Source organism: Rana temporaria, chromosome 11 (genome assembly GCF_905171775.1).
Source record: "Rana temporaria chromosome 11, aRanTem1.1, whole genome shotgun sequence".
NCBI lineage: Eukaryota > Metazoa > Chordata > Amphibia > Anura > Ranidae > Rana > Rana temporaria.
The window spans coordinates 58,249,698-58,275,442 of record NC_053499.1 but is presented as its reverse complement, the minus strand read 5'-3'; the positions used below and the strand labels follow the sequence as shown (position 1 = coordinate 58,275,442).

General features: G+C 45.9%; 1 protein-coding gene across 2 annotated transcripts in view; it reads right to left on the bottom strand.

Annotated features, from left to right (window-relative positions):
* The window catches only part of LRRC56 (leucine rich repeat containing 56), a 127,411-nt gene that overhangs the window by 58,968 nt on the left and 42,698 nt on the right, over positions 1-25,745 (bottom strand). Inside the window, exons 2-4 of one of the 2 annotated variants that reach the window (XM_040328605.1) lie at positions 13,777-13,817; positions 5,406-5,556; positions 5,205-5,310 (exon numbers count right to left, since the gene is read on the bottom strand). In XM_040328605.1, coding sequence (XP_040184539.1) covers positions 5,205-5,310; positions 5,406-5,549 — 250 coding nt within the window. In that variant the 5' untranslated portion in view covers positions 5,550-5,556; positions 13,777-13,817. The remainder of the gene's footprint in view (positions 1-5,204; positions 5,311-5,405; positions 5,557-13,776; positions 13,818-25,745) is intronic. The other variant, XM_040328606.1, reaches the window with a different exon arrangement.

Below are 25,745 nucleotides of genomic sequence, written 5' to 3'. Positions count from 1 at the left end.
ACAAATGGTTTTTAAAATGTTTTACAAATAAATATGTGAAAAGTGTGGCGTGCATTTGTATTTAGCCACCCGGAGTCAATACTTTGTAGAACCACCTTTTGCTGCAATTACAGCTGCAAGTCTTTTGGGGATGTCTTTACCAGCTGTGCACATCTAGATAGTGACATTTTTGCCCATTCTTCTTTGCAAAATAACTCAGGTTCTGTCAGATTGGATGGAGAGCAATTTTCAAGTCTTTCCACAGATTCTCAATTGGATTTAGGTCTGGACTTTGACTTGGCCATTCTAACACATGAATATGCTTTGATCCAAACCATTCCATTGTAGCTCTGGCTGTATGTTTAGGGTTGTTATCCTGTAGGAAGGTGAACCTCTGAAATAGTCTCAACAGGTTTTCTTCTAACATTGCCCTGTATTTGGCTCCATCCATCTTCCCACCAACTCTGACCAGCTTCACTGTCCCTGTTAAAGAGAAGCATCCCCACAACATGATGCTGACACCACTATGTTTCAAGATGGGGATGGTGTGTTCAGAGTAATGTGCAGTGTTCGTTTTCCACCACACATAGCGTTTTGCTTTTAGGCCAAAAAGTTCAATGTTGGTCTCATCTGACCAAAGCACCTTCTTCCACATGTTTGCTGTGTCTCCCACGTCTTCTCGCAAACTGCAAACAGAATTTCTTATGGCTTTCTTTCAACAACAATTCCTTCTTGCCACTCTTCCATAAAGGCCAGATCTAGGGAGTGCACGACTTATGCCTCGTACAAACGATCAGAAATTCCAATAAGAAAAGTCCGATGTGAGCTTTTGGTCGGAAATTCCGACCGTGTGTAAGCTCCATCGGACTTTTGCTGTCGGAATTTTCGACAACAAAAGATTGAGAGCAGGTTCTCTATTTTTCCGACAGAAAAAGTTCCTATCAGAAAATCTGCTCGTCTGTATGCAATTCCGGCGCGCAAAATACCACGCATGTTCAGAATCAAGCAGAAGAGCCAAACTGCCTATTGAACTTCATTGATCTCGGCTCGTCGTACATCTTGTACGTCACCGTGTTCTTGACGGTTGGAATTTCCGACAAGATTTGTGTGACCGTGTGTATGCAACACAAGTTTGAGCCAACATTCCGTCAAAAAAAATCCACAGTTTTCTTGTCGGAATTTCCGATCGAGTTGTCCTGTGGACAGATTCTCCCACCTGTCTTGGTAGGTTTGCAAGTTGTGCCATACTCTTTCTATTTTCAGATGATGGATTGAACAGTTTTCCATGTGATATTTTTTTACTACCTAACCCTGCTTTAAACTTCTCCACAACTTTATCCCTGACCTGTCTGGTGTGTTTATTGGCCTTCATGATGCTGTTTGTTCACTAAGGTTCTCTAACAAACCTCTGAGGGCATCACAGAACAGCTGTATTTATACTGAAATTAAATTACACACAGGTGGACACTATTTACTAATTGGATGACTTCCTAATGCAATTGGTTCCACTAGATTTTAGTTGGGGGTATCAGAGAAAAGGGGGCTGAATACAAATGCATGCCACACTTCAGATATTTGTAAAAAAAAAAAAATTGTTTTATCATTTTCCTTCCACTTCACAATTATGTGCCACTTTGTGTTGGTCTATCACATAAAATCCCAATAAAATACATTTACATTTTTCGTTGTAACATGACAAAATGTGGAACATTCCATAAATACGTTTTAACTACTTGCCGACCAGCCGCCGTCGTTTTACGGCGGCAGGTCGGCTCCCCTGCGCAAGAGCTCGTAGCTCTACGTCGTCCTGTCAGGGGGAGAAATGCTGATCTTCTGTTCATACATTGTATGAACAGAAGATCAGTAATTTCCCCTAGTGAGGGCACCCCCCCCTACAGTTAGAACACACCCCCACATCAAAAGCATGTGGGTTTCGGACATATCAGGGACAGATGTAAAAAAAACAAAGATTTTTACATACTGTCCCTGGTTTTACTGAGCCTGGCAACCCTGATGGGACCCCCTAGTGGCATGGGGCCCTCGGGCCCGAGTGACTCAATGGTCAGTCCGCCCCTGGAACATACTTAACCCCTTCCCTGCCCCCTAGTGTTAACTCCTTCACTGCCAGTGGCATTTTTATAGTAATACAATGCATTTTTATAGCACTGATCGCTATAAAAATGCCAATGGTCCCAAAAATGTGTCAAAAGTGGCCGAAGTGTCCGCCATAATGTCGCAGTACCACGCAAATGTCAATTAAAGCGACGCAGTGCCGAATCGCAAAAAGTGCTCTGGTCTTTGACCAGCAATATGGTCCGGGGGTTAAGTGGTTAAAAACACTGTATATAACTTTTACAGCTATTTTCCCTTACCCTTCCAAAGTGCCTACATGTGTAAATGCAGATTTCTGTATTTTGTATCTACTCATTTCTAAGCAGCTCATGTTTATGTGTACAGGCAAAATCGCATGTCAAATCCGGGGCATTTCCCGGCAATGGCACCATCCTAATTGATGCAACCCCGCATGTGCAGCACTGCACTGATTTCAAAAATAGTTTCTGTACTACTTTTTGCGATTTCAGCACAGATTTTTCTGTAATCGCGGCCGAAATCGGGACTGACAAGCGGGAGTAAAATCGTGTGAGTTCAGCTGAACTCGCACGGCTTCACTCCCGCAGCCCTGTGTGAACCTCGGCTTAGTGTCAGTGGCAGTTAGTTCCCACAAAGTGTCAGTTAGTGTCAGATTGCTCTTTGTACTATCAAATGCTTGATCACTGCCATTACTTGTATAAAGAAATACAAATTCCAATATATATTCCATAGTTTGTAGCTGCTATAACTTTCACACAAACCAATATAGGCTTATTGAAATTTTTTACCAAAACATTTTAAGCTGAATTCTTTTGCCTAAATTAATGAAGAAATTCGATTTTTTTATGTTTCATAGCAGAAAGTAAAAAAATATTGTTTTTTTTCATAATTGACGTTTCCTTTGGTTTTTATAATAAAAAAATAAAAAATCCATTGGAGTACAGCATTACAGGACAGCAATTACTGGCTAAAGTAGCGATCATGAATCATGAAGTGGTAAAATCTTTTGGAGGTCAAGTAGTTATAAACAATGGTCTGCATTTATATCAGAAATAAAACAACACCACCTGTATACCTAAAAACATGGGGCCAGATTCACAGAAGTACGCCGGAGTATCTACTGATACTCCGGCGTACTTTCAAATTTGCCGCGTCGTATCTTTAGTTCGAATCCTCAAACCAAGATACGACGGCTTCTGGCTTCGATCCGACAGGCGTACGGCTTCGTACACCTTCGGATCGTAGGTGCAATACTTCGGCGCCCGCTGGGTGGAGTTTGCGTCGTTTTCCGCGTCTGGTATGCTAATTAGCATTTTCCGTCAATCCACGAAGGTACGCGCGGCCGTCGCATTCTCTTACGTCGCCGCTAGTCGGCTTTTCCCGGCGTATAGTTAAAGCTGCTATTCTGTGGCGTATAGATAGACGTGCCATGTTAAAGTATGGCCGTCGTTCCCGCGTCGAATTTAAATTTTTTTTTTTCCGTAAGTCGTCCGTGAATAGGAAAGGACGTAACGCACGTCGAAGTTCAAAAAATTACGTTGGTGCGACGTCATTTCGCGCAAAGCACGGCGGGAAATTTTTAAAGCGCAGCACGTTCGGCGCGGGAACGCGCCTAATTTAAATGATCCACACCCCCTACCCGTATCATTTGAATTAGGCGGGCTTGCCCTGGAGGGATTTACGCTACACCGCCGCAACTTTACAGGCAAGTGCTTTGTGAATCAAGCACTTGCCCGTAAAACTTGCGGCGGTGTAACGTAAATGCGATACGCTACGCCTACGCAAATGTACCTGAATCTGGCCCATTGGGTTTTTAGACACCAGTATGCAAGAAGCATTAGGAGGCTGAACCAGTAAAACATATTCAACACTAATGCCGCGTACACACGATCATTTTTCAGCATGAAAAAAAACTTAATTTTTCAGTATGCCCAAAAAACGAAGTTTTCCCAACTTCATCATTAAAACGATGTTGCCCACACACCATCGTTTTATAAAAATTATCTAGCAAAGCGCGGTGACGTACAACACGTACGACGGCACTATAAAGGGGAAGTTCCATTCGCCTTTGTGCTGCTTTAGCTGATTCCGTGTTAGTAAAAGACGATTTGCGCTTTTCCGTCTGTTACAGCGTGATGAATGTGCTCACTCCATTATAAACGGTAGTTTTACCAGAACGAGCGCTCCCGTCTCATAACTTGCTTCTGAGCATGCGCGGGTTTTTTCACATCGTTTTAGCCCACACACGATCATTTTTTACAACCCGAAAAAAAGACATTGTTTAAAACGACGTTAAAAAATGCAGCATGTTTGAATTTTTTTTGTCGTTTTTCTGAACCTGAAAAATGATGTGTAGCCCACACACGATCATTTTATATGATGTTTTTGAAAAACTATGCTTTTTTCATGCCGAAAAATGATCGTGTGTATGCGGCATTAGAGCTGGTTCACACAGGGGTAACACGACTCTGGGCGCGATTTTGTGAGGCGACTTCAGCGCGACTTGGGGCCACTTACAAGGCGACTTCAAATCGCCTCTAGGACAGGCGACGCCCAGTGGCCAATCAAACAGTAATCAGCTCTGTGGGAGGGAGGGGTTTGCCTGAGAAAACTATTTTTATCCAACTTGGAGGCGACTTCCATTGAAATCAATGGGTACAACTTGCCTAGAAGTAGTACAAGAACCTTTTCTGAAGTCGGAGCGACTTCAGTAGTGTGCATTAAGACGGCTCTCATTCACTTGCATGTAATTTGTCATGTCGCGCGACTTTGGGCGATACAAGTCGCCCCCAGGTAGTGTGAACCGGCTCTAAAGGAAACAGTAATATGGGTTTGTTTTGCCAGCATTCCCTCATCAGGATTCAGTTTGCAGCGCCAATTTGGTAAACAAATTTCAAAAGCATTTGTATCTGCAAGGTAGATGAATACGGTGTACAAGCCACAATACCGGATGATTAATGTGCTTATTTATACAGAAGTTCCAATGTGTTATGACACAAGGAACAGTGATGGATCTGCAGCTATCAGGCCGAGACTCATGTGAGGTTCAGGTAGTAATTTTCTATGGTGATCATTTGGAAAGTGTGGCATACTGCATATCGTTTCCTGATAAGGCCCTCTCCTTAACCCCTCACCTAGAAAGCATCCCTCACCAAAATTCCCCAAGGTGTGATCCCTAGTGTCCACACACATCTGGAGGCTTGTAACGTCCTTCAGGTCATCAGCTCCGGTAAGTGTTTTCTGTAAAGAAGAAAATGAATTGACAGGTTCATGTTTAGTGAAAAATGTTCAATCAAACACACTTCTTTTGTATGTATACTTATGATAAGTCTTACCAGTCTGGCCGGGGACAGGTACTCATCTACCAGGCCTTCGTCTTCATTGTCGTCCAAAGGGCTTGGGTTTAGTGATCCTTGCCAGCCCAAATCTATTACCCTGACGCTTGGAGTACTAGGGCGCATCTCTAGTGTCTTATCCATAGTACACCTGACAAAAAGCCAAAGTGGGGGCTAAAATTAATTATATAAAATATTTAATAGGTATCTTAACGATATCACTGTATATATACACAGTACTGTATATTGACTAAAAGACAGAAAAAAAACAATAGATACATGCCCCAGTTACTGCTATTGCAGCAGCCATTGTATGTACAATGTGATGAATGTCTTTTAACATGTCCTCTCATTTTCATATAGCTGGATTCAGAAAGATGTACGCAGGCGTATCAGTAGATACGCCGACGTAACTCTGAATCTACGCCAGTGTTAATTTAAGCGTATTCTGGAAACCAGATACGCTTAAATTAGTAAGTCTCCCACGCCGTCGTATCTTAAAGTGTAATTTTTAGGCTGGCCGCTAGGTGGCGCTTCCGTTGAGTTTGGCTGTAAAGATACGCTGTTTCCGTAAGAGATATGCCGCGTAAAGATAAAGCTGCCCCCTAGGAAGCGTAGTCAATGTTAAGTATGGCCGGCATTCCCGCGTCGAAATTTGAAAATTTTACGTTGTTTGCGTAAGTCGTCCGTGAATAGGGCTGGACGTAATTGCGGCGTACTTTGGAGCAATGCACACTGGGATATGTACACGGACGGCGCATGCGCCCTTCGTAAAAAACGTCAATCACCGCCGCCGTAAGTTAGGAGGCAAGTACTTTGTGAATACAGTACTTGCCTATCTAACTTACGGCGGCGTAGCGTAAATACGATGCGCTACGCCGCCTTAAAGATGCGGCACTCTTTATGAATCCAGCTAATAGACTATATCTATACTGATTGCAAAAAAACTTTCCCTGAGGAAGGAGCCAAGATTACTCCGAAACGCGTCGGTAAAGTTTATGCAATGTTTGGTGTAATCCCTCTATATACACTATTCGGGTGTTTTTTTTTAAAATAAAAACGATGCAGTAATTTGTACCCCATGCTTTTATCTCTATATTGTACACTTTTTCCATATTTTTTCTACTTGCTTTTTTAAATGAAATTAAACTTTGGAATTTTACATATGAGTTACGCTCTTGTGCCTTTAAAGTCCAATCGCTGGGGGGGGGGGGGGGGGGGACAATACTATTTTAGAGATGTTGGCCACATAAATAGCAATTTAACCTCATAACCTTTTTAAAAAGAATAGATAAAAAGCAGTGCTGAACATAATGGAATGTGTAATGCAGAGCATACAATCTTGGGGAACTGAAAACCGATGTTCCCCTCTAGGTGCCTGTCCGCATTTATTTATTTTTGTGCTAAAGTGCTGGTCACATTTCCCTACTGCCCAGCTCTGGTGTCCCTTTAACTGGACTATTACGCCTAGGGGACAGGAAGGTCAGAAATCCACGCATGCTCAGAATCAAGTCGACGCATGCTCGGAAGCATTGAACTTCATTTTTCTCTGCACACCGTTGTGTTTTACGTCACCGCGTTGGAGACGATCGGATTTTTAACCGATGGTGTGTAGGCAAGACTGATGAAAGTCAGCTTCATCGGATATCTGATGAAAAAATCCATCGGTTTGTTTTCATCAGACAAACCGATCGTGTGTACAGGGCATGAAGGCAACTCTAGGATCTAACCCTCTTGTTTTGAATTGTACTGTTGGTGTATAGCAGTGGTCTCAAAGTACCGGCCCGCGGGCCATTTGCGGCCCGCGGACCAGTTATAAATGGCCCGCAGGCAGGGTGGAAGTGGGGGGAGCAAAGAGTAAAAAAAAAAAAAAAAAAAAACTTTTTTTTTTTTTTTTTGAGCTGGTGCTATCTGGTGGTGAGCTGTTGGTATTACAAGTTAAGCATTACAAGTTAAACAGCAATTCTAATGTAATTTTTCACTATTTTCACTGCCATATTCTTCCCTCTAATTAGAACCCCCAAACATTATATATATTTTTTATCCTAACACCCTAGAGAATAAAATGGCGATCGTTGCAATACTTTCTGTTACGCCGTATTTGCGCAGCGGTCTTACAAGCGCACTTTTTTGGGAAAAAATTACACTTTTTTTAATTAAAAAATAAGACAACAGTACAGTTATCCCCATTTTTTTTTTATATTATGAAAGATAATGTTACGCCGAGTAAATTCATACCCAACATGTCACGCTTCAAAATTGCGTCCGCTTGTGGAATGCCGACAAACTTTTTTACCCTTTAAAATCTTCATAGGTGACGTTTAAAAAAATCTACAGGTTGCACGTTTTGAGTTACAGAGGAGGTCTAGTGCTAGAATTATTGCTCTCGCTCTACCAATCGCAGCGAAACCTCACATGTGTGGTTTGAACACTGTTTACATATGCGGGTGCTGCTCGCGTATGTGTTCGCTTCTGCGCGCAAGCCCGTCGGGACGGGGTGCGTTTGCTGGCTCCTAGATTCCAAGCAAATTTGTCAAACCCTGCCTTACACCAGTGCTGGTGGTAATAATGCGCTCGCTGACACCAGTGCTGGTGGTAATAATGCGCTCGCTGACACCAGTGCTGGGGCTTAATAATGCGTTCGCTGACACCAGTACTGTTGTTTTTGAAGTTTGAAAGTTTGCATGCGGCCCCCCATGGCATATGAAAACTTGTCTTGTGGCCCTCAGGTAATTTGAGTTTGAGACCCCTGGTGTATAGACTGTCTCCCTTTACATTGTAAAGCGCTATGGAAACTGTTGGCACTATATAAATACTGTATTATAATAATAGTAATAATAATAATAAGCAGACCTTGTATTTTTGATGACAGTTTATTAGTCACATACTGCATTGTATTGAAAGACGTGGCTGGCTATAGATTGGCATTATATGAAGGAGTAGTAAGGCTGGGTTCATGCTGGTGCGATGCGGGAACCCTGCGATTCCACTGCAGGTTCCCGCATCGCACCCCACTCGCACGGCAGTTCACACTGCCATATGTGAACTGCTAGGGAGTGTCATAGAATGCTAACGACACCCCCATTTCAGCTTGCATATCACACAGCGAACTGACTGTGAACACCCATGCGATCCAATTCTGGTGCGGACCAAAAAAAGGGTCCTGTGCGTGTTTGGTCCGAATGCAGTGCGATCTCAGCCATACTATCTGTATGGCTGAAATCGCACTCCACGGACATCGCTTGTGATTTGCACTGCAGTGTGGTGCAAATTACATGCGATCTCGCTCAGCACACCAGCGTGAACCGGCCCTTAAGCCCAACCATTGTATAAAGCTGGAAACAGATAGCTGGATTCAGAGACGTTTACGCCGGCGTATCAGTAGATACGCCGTCGTAACTCTGAATCTACGCCGGCGTAAATTTAAGCGTATTCTGGAAACCAGATACGCTTAAATTAGGCTAAGATACGATCGGCGTAAGTTTCCTACGCCGTCGTATCTTAGGGTGCATATTTACGCTGGCCGCTAGGTGGCGCTTCCGTTGAGTTCGGTGTAGAATATGCAAATGAGCTAGATACGCCGATTCAGAAACGTACGTGCGCCCTGGCGCATTTTTTTACGTCGTTTACGTAAGGCTTTTTCCGGCGTAAAGTTAGTCGAACAAATATGTTAAGTATGGCCGTCGTTCCCGCGTCGAAATTTAAAAAAATTACGTCGTTTGCGTAAGTCGTCCGTGAATGGGGCTGGACGTAATTTACGTTCACGTCGAAACCAATACGTCCTTGCGGCGTACTTCGGAGCAATGCACACTGGGACATGTCCACGAACGGCGCATGCGATGTTCGTTAAAAACGTCAATCACGTCGGGTCACGAGTCATTTACATAAAACATTTCCCCCTGTTCCTCATTTGAATTAGGCGCGCTTAGGCCGGCCCATTTACGCTACGCCGCCGTAACTTAGGAGGCAAGTGCTTTGTGAATACAGCACTTGCCTCTCTGACTTACGGCGGCGTAGCGTATATGCGATACGCTACGCCGCCTCAAAATTAAGCCAGTGTATCTGAATCTAGCTAAGAGTCTGTAATTGTAATGAGTACATAAGAATGTCAATGAATGAATGAATGAATATAGTTATAAATTAAATAAAAAGTAAAAAAAAAAAATTACACATTTTATTTATTACAAATGTATTTACAATTTTTTTTTTTATTACTTACATCTATTTTAGGCCTGGTGTGCACTGGGATTAAAGAATACGGCTTTTATAGGCTTTTGGTATCCAGTAAAAGCACCTCTATACTGGACTATGTGTTCAAGGCGTATTGGTAGAAAAGTGTTTACAGGCTGAAAAAATAAAACCATGACTATATGCTTGACAAGTCTAAATGCTAGCATTTTGAGCATTAGGGCACTTCAATGGCCAAAATAAATTAATATTCTAGCCAATGGAATCCAATTAAGCCAAAATGCTTGATGGGTCTAAACGTGTCTAAGTGTATGTGCGATATGTGGCTTTAGGTGTATTTTTTAATCAGCTTTCCTCCCGCCAGGATCTCTGCCATTCGGAGTAGTGTATAAGAAAAGTAAACTCCCTGTCTGTATGAAGCCATAATGCAGTTTTAAACCCAAAACCAAAAATGTAATACATTGCAGCTTACCAATCATTAGATCGCTGCATAAATTAAATTTTTTTAGTTTTTTCCCCTCTGTTTTCACTTGGGGATCTGGCCAGTAACACACCTCTGGTATAAGAGAGCCCCCACTCTGATTGAACAGGCATGGGGACACCTTTGGACAGCAGCACTGTCAGTCTGGGGCGCAGGGAGGGCTGGCAGCCTTAGGCCTGGGGGGCAAGTCCAGTCAAGTGGCCCACTGAACCACCGAATAAGCGCAACCTCACCAGTGCCCATCAGCGCAGCCTCACCAGTGCATGGGGATTAGAGAGGAGAGCAGCCGCATTACACAGAGCAGAGATCTCCCGCTTACCCAGCGTGGCCGATGTGATATGAAGTCCCGCCTCTTGGACCAGCTCCTATGATGGACGTCATCAGTGTGCTGTCTATCATAGGAGCCAGTCCAGGAGGCAGAACTTTGTATGACAGTGGCTGCCAGGTAAGTGAGAGATCCTGGCTCTGTGTAAACTGGCGGCACTTCCCCTCTGAGGCAGCCCAATGGGCACATCGGGACCCATTGTAGGGCCGGCCCTGGGCGCCCTCCCACTGCCCCAGCTCACGGTGCAGGGATGGGCTGACAGAGAGGGATGGGTGGACAGAGAGGGATGGGTGGATAGAGAGGGATGGGTGGACAGAGAGGGATGGGCTGACAGAGGGACAGGCGGACACAGAGGGATGGGCTGACAGAGGGATGGGTGGACAGAGAGAGATGGGCTGACAGGGGGATGGGTGGACAGCGAGGGATGGGTGGACAGCGAGGGATGGGTGGATAGCGAGGGATGGGTGGATAGCGAGGGATGGATGGATAGAGGGACAGGCGGACAGAGAGGGATGGGTGAGCAGAGAGGGATGGGCTGACAGTGGGACAGGCAGATAGAGAGGGATGGGCTGATAGAGGGACAGGCGGACAGAGAGGGACAGGCTGACAGGGACGGGTGGAAAGAGAGGGATGGGCCGACAGAGGGACAGGCAGACAGAGAGGGATGGGCTGACAGAGGGACAGGCGGACAGAGAGGGATGGGCTGACAAAGGGACGGGTGGACAGAGAGGGATGGGCTGACAGAGGGACAGGGGGACAGAGAGGGATGGGCTGACAGAGGGACAGGCGGACAGAGAGGGATTGGCTAACAGAGGGATTGGCTGACAGAGGGACAGGCAGACAGAGAGGGATGGGCTGACAGAGGGACGGGTGGACAGAGAGGGATGGGCTGACAGAGGGACAGGGGGACAGAGAGGGATGGGCTGACAGAGGGACAGGCGGACAGAGAGGGATTGGCTGACAGAGGGACAGGCGGACAGAGAGGGATGGGTGGACAGAGGGACAGAGAGGGATGGGAGGACAGAGGGACAGGCGGACAGAGAGGGATGGATGGATGGACAGAGGGACAGGCATGTATCCATCCATTCTCCTTTCATATTTTCCATCATCTCTTGTGTCTATCTTCTCTCTGTTCAGATTGCCCATCACCTCCTATGTAATTTCCTTCTCCTTTCAGATTTTCTGTATCCTCCCATGTCTATCTCTTCTCCATTTAGACCAGTGGTTCTCAACCTGGGGGTCGGGACCCCCTTGGGGGTCAAATGAGGATTTGCCAGGGGTCCCCAAAACCTGGGCTGTTCCTGAAGCCTGCGGCTGCCCACTCAGCCTCTTCACAGCCGCCCATTGAGTTCACGGCATAGCTGGGAGGCAGGAACTAGAGGTCAGCTGACTGATGAGGAATGTGAAGTGGGAGGGGCTGGAGGAGACCCTATCTGCTGATTTCAGCAGGTGTCACTGCTACGAGAAACCACAAAGTTGGAGACATAGTGAGTAACACTACCTGTGATTAGAGTTGCCTTTAAAAGTCCCCACTACAGTTCTCAGATCAGCAGATGACCATGATCAAGAGCACCTAAGTTGGCTGCTCCCAACTCCCCACCAGCATTGCCACTGATCCCAACTCCCCACCAGCACTGCCACTGATCCCAACTACCCGCCAGCACTGCCACTGATCCCAACTCCCCGCCAGCACTGCCACTGATTCCATACTTCCCACCAGGGAGTAAGAGAAGAAATAAAAATAGAGAATACATGGAAGGGAGAGGAAAAGAGGGGGAGGAACATAGAAAAAGGGAGAGAAAGAATAAGAGAAAGAACAAGAAAGACGTATAGAGAGGGATGGGGATAACAAACAAGAAATTAGGATAGAGAGAGAAAAAAGGGAAAGAAAGGAAAATAAAGAGAAAGAGTGGTACATCCTAAAATGTACTATAAGGGGTTTTAATATTGTACGAGTGGAATGGACTCAGGGAGCGCTAAATGTCTGTGGGTTAGGGGTGCAAATTACTTATCTTACCTTGGATGCCGACACACCACTATAGGAAAATTATTTTTCCGTTAGGGGTCCCCACAACTGATTTAGACTGTCCCTTACCTTCTGTGTCCACATTTCTCCACACATGACCAGCTCGGCGGAGCCAATCGCAGGGCGCGCCGCTCGCGTGAACTCCAAATCCCAGAATGTCACAGCGTGTGGCCGAACATGACCCTGGTCGGCCAATCACAGGGCGCACCGCGCATGTGAACTCCAAATCCCAAAATGCCACAGCGTGTGGCCGAAAATGTAACCTGGTCAGCCAATCACAGGGCACTTGAGTAGACTTCAATTCCCAGAAGCCACAGCATGCGGTCAGGTGCAGCGGCCGTTATGCATTTAAGTTGGGACGGCCTGGGGGGAAATTGCCACCTTGCATCCCGGCCCAGCTCGCCCCTGCAGGGGGAGGGGAGTTTTACATGGACTAGCAGATTGAAATACACTAAAAAATTGGAGCTGAACTCCACAGCTAATACTTTATAAACAGTTACAGCAAACTGTTTTTTTTTTCCTTTTGGGATAAAGGTTTTACAAACAGACTAACAGGCCAGATCATCAGGTAAAAATAAAGAAAGCTTAAAAAACAAAAAATGCAGCCATCACATCTAAAGCCTCATACACGCGATCGGACTTCCATTGGACTTTTCCGTAGATTTTGCTCTGAATGGCGTTGTCCGTAAACTTGGTATGCATACGCACGGCAGGACTTTTTCAGCCAACAAACACGAACGTAGTGACGTATTAGACGTACTACATGGGTTTTCTGCTCTTTACCACCGCCCTTTGGGCAACTTCTGCTATTGTTGTCTGATCTTTAGCATTGGTTCTGAGCATGCGTGTTTGTACTTTGGACTTTAGTCCGATGGACTTGTGTACACATGATCGGATTTGCTCCATTGGACATTTGTTGCCAGTAAGTTTGTCTGTTCTCACAGCGAACATTCGTCCGGTAAAAAAGCGAAAAAGTTTGTCCGATAGAGAGTACATACGGTCGGATTGTCTGCAAAAACAGGTTCGTGGGAGGTTTGTTGTCATAAAGTCAGATCGTGTGTACGGGCCTTTAGAGTGGGTAAGATGCAATATAATGAAAACAGTATCTGCTTTTGGGTTTAATACCCTTTAAAAGTTAACATTAAGTTGCTATTCCTAGACTATAGAAAATGCTGATATATAATACACAATACAATTGGAATAATGTAAAATAGAAGAATGTTACACGTGATAGAGTGTCAGGAATTTCCGATTGTGTGTATGCCCCGAATTCCGATGTGAATTTGGTCGGACAAAGGTCTGATCGTGTGTACTTGGCATAAGTGTTCTTAAATAAGTGTAAAATACTCACCTCTTGAACAACAGTTACATTTCTAGGAAACGTGTCCAGGCCTAGGTAACAGAAGAAGGGACATATATTTTAAAGCCGTATTAAATCCAAAATGTAAAAAAAAATGAATACATTGCAGTTTACCAATCCTTAATAATAGTGGCTGTATTTGTTTTCTTTTTTTGGCTTTTGTCTCTTTATTTTCACACTTCCTGTCTTATGGTGTTTCGACTTTTAGACTCCATTCACACCTGAGCGACAGCCGCGTTCGGCGGTAGCGGCGTATTTTGCCGCGAGTGTGAAACTTTCAATTTTATTTTATTTTTTTCAAAGTCTTCCCATTGCTGTCAATGGGCAAACGCCAATGTCGCCTGAAAAAAAGGGTCCGGGACTTTTTTCAGGCGACAGGCGTTCGGCGTCTATGAGATGTGAACCATCTCCATAGACAGCAATGGGAATTCTCCCCTCTAGCGGCAGAAGCTTCCGGCGTTGGGCGTTTTGTCGCTCAGGTGTGAATGCAGCCTAAATGTGGGGTGCAATGGAGACACTTTTGGACAGCAGCATTGTCAGTCATTGTCTTACACACACACATACACTCACACTCATGTTTTTACCTTAATTCATTCTCTGCATTAGCTTAAAAAAAACACCCCCTACCTGTCCTACCCCAGCCCCCCCCCCCCCCCCCCCCCCATCTGAAAACACTTTTCCTGGCCAGTCCTCCCGTCAGCACATCATGGGTTAATCCCCTCCTCCGGTCCACCAGTACCACCTTCTTTTAGCTAATAAGTAGGGGGCCCCTCCTCCCAGTCCTTGTTCCTTTTTTTTGGTCGGACGATCAGACCACCTAAGACTCTTCCAGACAATCAAGCTATGAATGAAGAGGAAGAAAGAAAAACCCCCCTACCGAACCATCCCCACCCAGGTTCAGCCTCTCCTCGGGTTGGAAGGTCCAGAAGTAATAAAGGTATGCCCCTTTATGACACTGGACGCTCAGGTGCATGAGCTGCGGGCGTTTTTAGCTTATAGGAAGCTTACTGTGATCATAGAGGCTGTGGTGTGTCTCCTGTCCTCTGCTAGGACATGCTGGCTCCTTCTCCTTACTCAGATCTGAGCTCCGTTGGAGCGCGCTGCCCCTCCTTCCTTCACTTTATGTTAGTCGGCGGTGACCTCACAGGGGGGGCGGGGCCGTGGGCGTGCCCAAATCGGCTTTAAAAGACTCTCCAGGACAGGAGGCTCAGAGCGGTCTGCCACTGTCTGGGAGAGGAAGCACTAGGTAAGCCTCCAGCTGAGGAGGATTGTGTGAGATTGTGTGAGATTGTGTCAGCGCTGCACTATGCTTTCAGGTCCTCATTGTTTGTTTTTGCTTTGAAGTAGCTTTTCACGATGGTCTAAGCTGTCATTACTGTGTGTCTAAAACTCCTCAGAACCAATCAGATTCATTTTGGAAACAAAACTGCCCTGGATTTGTTTGTTTTTGTTCTGTGTGTCTTCCCGACTCACCTCTCACCCGGAACTTCATGTATGTACCTTTGAAACCGAAAGTGAAACTAGATGTACATTATATGATTGAATTTAATCTATTCTTAATCATTTTTAAAAGGAATCAGTTAACTTTTATGTCTCTATACCCTGTAAACAGTCATTTTAGAATAAATAAATAAATAAATAAATAAAAAAATAAAAAAAAATAAAATTAGGTATCAATTGCTACACCGCCTGATGTGCGTATCCTGCTTTTTTACACAGCATGAGCTCACCACAGCCTCAGGATGCACCAAAGTCACCGGACAGGTAGGAGGGGTCAACGGGGGCCACAACGTAAAAGAGTGCAATACCAAGAGCTAAAGGTAGTGTTTCTTGGTTGTCTTTTTAGGAGCAGAAGCCCTAAGATAAGACAGGAACGGAGAAAAAAGTCCCGCCACCGTTCAAAATCTCCGCAAGCGTCTGGCTCTCGGGCAACGCATAAGTCCCATTCTAGTCCAGCACGCAAATCCAGTCACTCTGCGACTGTAGCAGAGCCAAATGCATCAAGACCCCGCCCAGACGATGGTCTTTGTTGGGCATGTTCGGCACCATCCGAACCTGGCAAACTTCTATGCACCGGCTGCATTAAGGACGTGGCTACAGGTGGCAGAGGGTATTCAGTCAGCCGCAGCCACCAAAACACCTAGAAGATCTAAAGTTAGTAGTGCCAATCAATCAGTGGGCGATGAATCACCTGCCTGGGAGACGCTATCACTAGGCTCATCGGACTCTGAAGAGCCCTCAGAATATTGATTTGATTTTCAATATGTTGAATCATTTGTAACAGCCGTGAGGGACACCATTGACTGGGATCAAGATGTTCAGCCAAGCTGAAGGGGGGAAAAAAAAAAAAAAATTTAAGTTTTTTTTCCTAGCCGGAAAAGGCAAGGGGTTACTTTCTCCCTCTTGCCGGAAATCCGATTCGAGGAGGAACGGGAAAAGCCGGAAGAGAGGGCAAACGTACAGAATCGTTTCTCAAGGTTGTACCCTTATAAAAACCCAGAAGCCCAGAAGCAGACCTTTGGGACTCCCCATTGGGCATAGATGTGGCCTTACAGCGCCTGGCCCGACAGGTCGCATTGCCATTGTAAGACCCAATGGACAGACGTGCAGACACAGACCTTAAAAAGGTCTACTCAGCTGCAGGTGCAGCGTGCCGCCCGGCTATTGCCCTAACCTCAGTCTCCAGAGCACTCACCCAAGCAGCCCTAAAAGCAGATACAGGGTCAGAATCAGTCATACAGACAATGGAGGAATTCAATCTTGCCGCCGATTTCATAGCGGAAGCCTCTATGGACCTGACAAAGTTACTCGCAAAAATCATGGCTTTTGCAGTGATGGCAAAGAGGGCCCTCTGGTTGCGACATTGGGGAGCAGACAGCACCTCAAAACTAAGTCTCTGCAATATTCCGTTTAATGGCAAGGTGCTGTTCGGAAAGACCCTAGAAGAAGCTATTAGTCGAGCTACAGGGGGAAAGTCGGGTCTAATGCCGCAGAGACCTACGAAGACACAGCAGGCCACCCGGCCAGCCCAACCAGACTACAAAAGGGCGTATGACGCCAGGTCATACAGGCCAGGACGGGAATATACAAGGCCCTACTAGAAAAATCCACAAGATTCTTTTCGGGGGAAGGTAAAGTCTAGAGCGGCACAGACCGTGAAAAAACCCGAAAAATCTTTTTGACGGGTTAACCGCCCATCCCCCCCCAGGTGGGCGCCAGGTTAATGTCCTTCGGGGAAGTATGGGCGGAAGAGGTCAAGGACCAGTGGGTCCGCAAGACGGTCAGATACGGTTCCAAAATATCCTTTCAGAAGAAACCACCCAATACGGTGGTCCACACAAAATAACCGACAGATCAGAGGAAACGGAACTGCTTACAAGAATATTTAGACGGCTTACAGCAAAAGAATGCAATTTCGCCAGTGCCCCTATCCCAACAAGGAAAAGGGGTATACTCTCCAATCTTTCTAGTTCCCAAAGCATCGGGGGATCTCAGACCAGTTCTGGACCTGAGAATTCTAAACCACTTCATAGAACCCAAGACGTTCAAGATGGAGTCTGTATTTACAATCATCTCTGTGTTGCAACCAGGAGACTGGTTGATATCAGTCGATCTAACGGATGCATATTTGCACGTCCCAATCAACGAGAGCCACCAAAGATATCTAAGATTCTTGGTAGGGGAAGATCACTTCCAGTTCAGGTGTCTGCCGTTCGGCATCAGCACAGCTCCGCGAGTGTTTTCCAAAATCTTACTAGCCGTTATTGCCGTCATTCGCCTGAAAGGCATAAAAATATTTCACTACCTAGACGACATCCTGGTAGTAGCACATTCGAGCGGAGAACTGGCGTCTCAACGCGAGATGGTTCTAGAAATCCTATCAAAATTTGACCGGATCATCAACAGGCAAAAGAGCCAATTGATTCCCTCACAACAGATGGATTATCTGGGACTGTTTTTCAATACAAACAGAGGCCTTGTCCTCCTACCCGAACGAAAGAAGGCAGAACTGGTAGCCTGCGTCAGCAGCGTGATGAAGTCAACATCGCTAACGGCAAGAGATTGTATGACCCTACTCGGGATGTTTACTGCAGCAAGCCCAACCATTCCTTGGGCAAGATTCCACACAAGAGCCTTCCAGGCAACCTTCCTGAACCAATAGGACGGTACCTCTCTTCACCAGAGGATTCTCATACCAAGCCAGATTCGACAGAACCTAGCTTGGTGGAAGTCATCAGAGAACCTGTCGCGGGGCATGCCCCTCAGCCCCAGGCACTGGGTTCCGATAACTTCGGGTGCCGGTCTTCAGGGCTGGGCTGCTCACTGCCTCAGCAGGCAGGTGCATGGAGTTTGGAGCAAGACGGAATCCCGACACTCCAACCTTTTGGAGCTGCAAGCAGCATACATGGCCCTGCAGGCCTTCGAGAAACTGGTACAGGGAGCTTGAGTTAAACTAATGTTAGACAACAAGACAGCAGTAGCATATATAGCCAGACAGGGCGGAACCAAGAGCTTGCCACTTCTGCAGGTGGCAACCAAAATATTTGTGTGGGCGAAGCACATCTGGAAGCCCTAACATGAGCCTACATTCCGGGCAGCCAGAATTCCATCGTGGATCATCTGAGTCGGGAGTTCCACGACAAGAACGAATGGGCCTTGAACCAGAAGTTCCTAGAACCAATCTTTTCCGAGTGGGGGACACCCTCAGTGGATCTAATGGCGACCCGAGTCAATACAAAGACACCCCAATTTGTGTCCAGGTTCCGTTGCAACAAAGCCTTGACCCAAGATGCCTTCTCCATTCCATGGTATTTTCCCCTAGTTTACATCTTTCCGCCGGTGCCGCTAGTAATGAGGACTTTGTTAAAGATTGCGAGGGAAAAGGTTCATACAATAATAATTCTACCCTTTTGGCCGCAGAGGCCATGGTTCCCTCTACTCCTACACATGGCGTTGGCTCCCCCAAGACGTCTGCCGCTAAAGAGAGATCTCCTATGGCAGTGCCAATGGGTTCACCCCAACCTGAACAGGTTGAAAACTGACGGCCTGGCTGCTGAATCAACCAGACTCCAGGCACAAGGCATTTCAAAGGAAGTAATCTCAACACTGTTAAAGTCTAGAAAGGCCTCGATCAATGTCACCTACAACAGGATTTGGGCAAAGTTTACAACTTTTGCGTTACAGAAAAATTTCGCTTCGGTGGATCCGAATGTGGCACAAGTACTGGACTTTTTGCAATCTGCTCTAAACAAAGGCTTAGCCTATAGTACATTGAAGGTACAAATTTCAGCTTTGTTGTGTTTTACAGGATACAGGTGGGCAGACGAACCACTGGTAAAACAATTCTTAAAAGCGACCATGAAAATTAATCCTCCAAGGAAGTCTCTATTTCCGGCCTGGGACTTGGGCACAGTGCTAAGAGCACTACTTCTGCATCCTTTTGTACCGGCAGAATCTTGTCCATTCTGGTTCCTAACACTTAAACTGTTTTTTTTCTCACCGCCGTAACATCGGCAAGAAGGGTATCCGAGCTAGCGGCCCTGTCCAGTAAGGAACCGTACTGTATCATCCTTCCAGACAAAGTAATTCTGAGGCCTTCACCAATAGCAACGCCCAAGGTAGTTTCAAAAATGTCACCTTAACTGGGAGGCAGTGCTACCTAGCTTTACATTACCTCCTAGGCAGGAAAAAAAAAAAAAAAAAACTGGACCTCTGGACATGGTCAACCTTTTCTCAATTTACCTGCACCGTTCTCAACAAGTGCGCAAAACTGATTGCCTTTTCATCTTACCATCTGGGCCAAAAAAAGGGACAAGCCGTTTCAACAAGAATAATCTCGACCTGGATCACCAAAGTAAGAAAGCTCACGTACGAGAAACAAGGGCTGACGCCTCCTCAGGCAACTAGAGCTCACTCTACCAGAGGGGTGGCAGCCTCCTGGGCAGCATTTGCCAAAATACCAGTTGAAGAAATATGCAAGACGGCCAGTTGGAGTTCCTGCAAGACCTTCGCAAAGCATTGGAAATCTAGACGTGACGTCATCTAAGGCGTCTAGTTTCGGAAATGCCGTGGTATCGGCACCTTTTCAGGCAAAATAAAGAAAGATTCACTTAAGCAACATTTATTGTTGTCGTCCGAGTCTTATATACATTTTCCCGCCCTAGGGTGTTAAATTAAATCCCATGATGTGCTGACGGGAGGACTGGAAAACGGAAAATTGTTATTCTTACCTTCGGTAATTTTCCTTTCCTGGCCTGTCCTCACGTCAGCACAGCATTTCCCTCCCTATAGTCTGTCGACCGCCAAATTAGTGGAACAAGGACTGGGAGGAGGGGCCCCCTACTTATTAGCTAAAAGAAGGTGGTACTGGTGGACCGGAGGAGGGGATTAACCCATGATGTGCTGACGTGAGGACAGGCCAGGAAAGGAAAATTACCGAAGGTAAGAATAACAATTTTCCGTTATCTGGCTCTATCCAGCACTGTCCCAGCTCCTGCCCTGTTCACTTCCTGGTCTAACAGGAGACCCTGACAGCAATGGAGCCATAGCTCTTGCTGCTGTCAGTCAAACTTCCGTGAGGAAGGAGCGAGAGCACGGTTCACCCATGCCGTATGTGTCCAGGGACCCAGACAGCCCAGCTTTAGAGCACCCACACATGGGTACCCTCTTAGCATTTGGCTTTCTGAGGCAACTGAAAGAGATAGAAGCTTAACCACTTAACCCCCGGACCATATTGCTGCCCAAAGACCAGAGAACTTTTTGCGATTCGGGACTGTGCCGCTTTAACTGACAATTGCGTGGTCGTGCGACGTGGCTCCCAAACAAAATTGGCGTCCTTTTTTTCCCACAAATAGAGCTTTCTTTTGGTGGTATTTGATCACCTCTGCGGTTTTTATTTTTTGCGCTATAAACAAAAATAGAGCGACAATTTTGAAAAAAATGAATATTTTTTGCTATAATAAATATCCCCCAAAAATATATAAAAAAACATTTTTTCTTCAGTTTAGGACGATACGTATTCTTCTACATATTTTTCGTAAAAAAAATCACAATAAGCGTTTATTGATTGGTTTGCGCAAAAGTTATAGCGTTTACAAAATAGGGGGTATTTTTATGGCATTTTTATTAATATTTTTTTTTACTAGTAATGGCGATTAGCGATTTTTTTTCGGTACTGCGACATTATGGCGGACACTTCGGACACATTTTTGGGACCATTGGCATTTTTATAGCGATCAGTGCTATAAAAATGCATTGGATTACTATAAAAATGCCACTGGCAGTGAAGGGGTTAACACTAGGGGGCGGGGAAGGGGTTAAGTATGTCCCTGGGTGTGTTCTTACTGTGGGGGGGGGGGTGGCCTCACTAGGGGAAACACTGATCCTCTGTTCATACATTGTATGAACAGAAGATCAGCATTTCCCCCCCTGACAGGACCGAGAGCTGTGTGTTTACACACACAGCTCCCGGTCCCCGCTCTGTAACGAGCAATCGCGAGTGCCCGGCGGCAATCGCGCCCGCCGGGCACCCGCACGGGAGTCACGGACGAGCGGGGGGCGCGCGCCCCTAGTGGCTGCTCAAAGAGCCGACGTATAGCTACGGGCTCTCGCCCAGGAGAGCCGACCTGCCGCCGTAGAATGACGGCGGCTGGTCAACAAGTAGTTAAAGGGGTTGTAAAGGTTTGTTTTTTATTTTCTAAATAGGTTCCTTTAAGCTAGTGCATTGTTGGTTCACTTACATTTTCCTTCGATTTCCCTTCTGAATGTGAACACAGCGTCTCCCCGCAGGTATGTAGTCCCAAGGGAGGGGGCGAGCACGCTGACTAACCCCCAGCCAGAATGGTTTGAATGATGGGGGCAAGCTTACAGAGGAGAAACAAGAATTGAGAAATTTAGACAAAGAAAAAAAATTTAGAAGGGAAATCGAAGGAAAAGGTTAGTGAACCAATAATGCACTAGCTTAAAGGAACCTATTTAGAAAATAAAAAACGGACCTTTACAACCCCTTTAATACCGTGTATTGCCACATTTAACATTAATGACAGTTTGAAGTATTTTGAAGTATTTGTGGATGAGGCTCTTTATCTTCTCAGATGGTAAAGCTGCCCATTCTTCTTGGCAAAAAGCCTCCAGTTCCTGTAAATTCTTCGGCTGTCTTGCATGAACTGCACATTTGAGATCTCCTCAGAGTGGCTCAATGATATTGAGGTCAGGAGACTGAGATGGCAGCTCCATAACCTTCACTTTATTCTGCTGTAGCCAATGACAGGTCAACTTGGTCTTGTGTTTTGGATCATTGTCATGCTGGAATGTCCAAGTACATCCCATGCGCAGCTTCCTGGCTGATGAATGCAAATGTTCCTTCAGTATTTTTTGATAACATACTGCATTCATCTTGCCAGCAATTTTGACCAAATTTCCTGTGTCTTTGTAGCTCACACATTCCCAAAACATCAGCGACCCACCTCTGTGCCTTTCATCATAGGCCTTGTTGACTCCTCTCCAAATGTAGCGTTTATGCCATAGAAACCAATCAGCTTCCAAAGTTTTTTTTTTTTTGTCAAAGCTTAATTAAACAAGCTGAAGTTAGAAGCTGATTGGCTACCATGCAAAGCTGCACCAGAATTTGCACTCTTGCAGTTTTAGTAAATCAACCCCATTCAGTTTGCTTATGGAATCTACCTGAAATGGTGTGTTGGTTAGGTCCTGGTAACTACAATCTGCTTTTATATCTAATATTTAACCACTTGCTTACTGGGCACATATACCCCCCTCCTGCCCAGGTGAAATTTCAGCTTTCGGCACTGCATCGCTTTAACTAACAATTGCGCGGTCGTGCGACGTGGCTCCCAAACAAAATTGACGTCCTTTTTTCCCCACAAGTAGAGCTTTCTTTTGGTGGTATTTGATCGCCTGTGCGGTTTTTATTTTTTGCGCTATAAACAAAAAAGTGAGACAATTTTGAAAAAAATACAATATTTTTTACTTCTTGCTATAATAAATATCCCAATTTAAAAAAAAAACATTTTTTTTCCTCAGATTAGGCCGATACGTATTCTTCTACATATTTTTGGTAAAAAAAAAAAAAAAATCGCAATAAGCGACTGGTTTGCGCAAAAGTTATAGCGCTTACAAAATAGGGGACAGAAATATTTTTTTTTTATTATTTTTTTTACTAGAAATGGCGGCGATCTGCGATTTTTAATGGACTGCGACGTTATGGCGGACACATCGGACACATTTTTGGCGCCATTCACATTTATACTGCGATCAGTGCTATAAATATGCACTAATTACAGTATAAATGTGACTGGCATTGAAGGGGTTAACACTAGGGGGTGAGGAAGGGGTTAAATGTATCCCTGCTTAGTGTTCTAACTGTAGGTGGAGGGGGGGTGACTGGGGGGGTGACCGATCTGTGTCTCTATGTACAAGAGACACAGATCGGTCTCCTCTCCAGAGACAGCACCGCTGTCTCTGTGTAAAACGGCAATGAGAGATGATCTCATATGTTTACATATGAGATCCTCTCTCATTGGCCGCACAGATCGCCTCGCGAACGGCCACTCTGATTGGCCGTTCGCGGCGATCTGTAATTGGCTGTGTCCGAGGGACACGGCCAACACAGATTTTCCCCGCAGCGCGCTCTGGAGCGCGCGCGGGGACCGCCCTAAGGGGCGGACGTCAATTGACGGCGGTTTGGATATTGGGATCCGCACTGTAGCCGTCAATTGACGGCAGGCGGATCCCAAGTGGTTAAAGTATAACTGTTAGGCCCCATACACACGAGAGGATTTATCCGCAGATACGGTCCAGCGGACCGTATCCGCGGATAAATCCTCTCGAGGATTTCAGAAGATTTCTATGCGATGGCGTGTACACACCATCGCATTGAAATCCGCGCTGAAATCCTCTGGCGATGACGTGTCGCGCCGTCGCCGCTATTATGACGCGGCGACGGCGCGACGCTGTCATATAAGGAATTCCACGCATGCGTCAAATCATTACGACGCGTGCGGGGAATCCCTTTGGACGGATGGATCCGGTAAGTCTGTACAGACGAGCGGATCCATCCGTTGGAATGGATTCCAGCAGATGGATTTGTTGTGCATGTCAGCAAATATGCGATTTCTCCGCGGAAACAGATCCGCTGGCGTGTACACACCATAGGATCTATCCGCAGAAACCCATTTGCTGGGATTTATCTGCGGATGGATTCTATCGTGTGTATGGGGCCTAAGTTTTGGATAGGGTGGAGAGGGATTAGAACACCTGTCAGTTGTTGTTTTTTGGTGACCATGCCCCTGAGAGAAAGATTCAAGGTATTACCGTGGGTCTTCAAATGGGAACTCTGGTGACCCTGGTGACAAACAGGGGTTTCCAACTGCCTATTTTGTCAGGGACAGAAAGTAAAGAGAAATCTCCCCTCTGGCAAAAAAAATTAAACACGACAGGGGTTATAACCCTGCCTTACTCTATCCAACATTTTAAAAAGTTTTGCCTTTAATTCTACCTTAAAGCTTGTTTCGCTCCGTAAAAAGGCAAATTTTAAGCAATTTATGTCTTCTTAATTAATTAAGATTACACTGGGATCAACCCATGGTTCTGACCAGCCCAGTACCTTTGAGGTGTTAGAAAATTTTTAGTGTGTAGATGGTGTAAATAGCTTTTATACATATAAAGTGCCTCAAGATCTCCTTCCTGCACATAGGAACATTAACTAAGGTGTCTGTCACAAGAGGGATCATTGAAAGCCTCTTCAAACACTGCAGTAATGTGCAGAGGCCCCAAGACAAGCCTCTAAGGCTGCATTCACACCTCGGCGTATATACGCCTGAAGCGCGACGCTCGTGCCACTGGAGGGGCGAATTTCCATTGATGTCTATGAGATGGTTCACATCTCACGCCGAACGCCGTACGCCTGCCGCCTGAAAACAAGTCCCGGGCCCTTTTTTTCAGGCGGCATTGGCGTTCGGGCATAGACATCAATGAAAATTATCTGTAAAAAAAAGTAAAAAAATCGCGGCAAAATACCCCGCGTACGTGGCGTTACAATGTGAATACAGCCTAATGCAAGGGTCTCCAAACCTTCTAAACAAAGGGCCAGTTTACTGTCCTTCGGACTTAAAGTGGTTGTAAACCCACTATTTGGACTTTTACCTACAGGTAAGCCTATAACAAGGCTTACCTGTAGGTAAGGAGAATATCTCCTAAACCTGCACGGTTTAGGAGATATTCCCCCCGCAATGCGGGCGGCGCATGCGCAGGGGGGAATCCACGGCTGAAGGACCGGCATCCGCCGGACCCTGCCGATTTTAAATCTCCCGCGCGCACGCGCGGGAGTGAAGTCATCGCCGCTCCAGCCAATCACAGCGCTGGAGCGGCGATACCCGGAAGACACGCCGGAGCAAGATGACATCCTGCTCGGCGTGGACCAGGTAAGTGGTACACACCTCGTTCCGAGGTAAGTATTTCATAATAGGCTAGTATGCGGTGCATACTAGCCTATTATGCCTTTTGTATTGCAGGTTTGGGGAAAAAAAAAAAAGTTTATGCGGTTTACAACCGCTTTAAGGGGGGCCAGACTGTGGTCACTAGGAGTAGAAAACATCCCGATGGCAGTGGGAAAAACAATCATCCACGGATAGTAATAGTGAGAGGAATAGCACCCCAGCGTTGGTGCCGGTGGGAGAAATAGCACCCCATCATTGGTGTCGGTGGGAGGATTTGTGCCCCATCGTTGGAGTCATTGGGAGGAATTCCGGCCTATCTTTGGTGTCACTGGGAGAAACGATGCCCCATCATTGGTGTCATTGGAAGGTATTTTGCCCCTTTATTGGTGTCAGTGGTGAAAATATGTCCCATTGTTGGCATCTTGGATGAAAATAGTGCCCCAAGGGCTGAATAAAAGCAAGCAAAGGGCCGCATCTGGCCCCCGGGCCACAGTTTGGAGACCACTG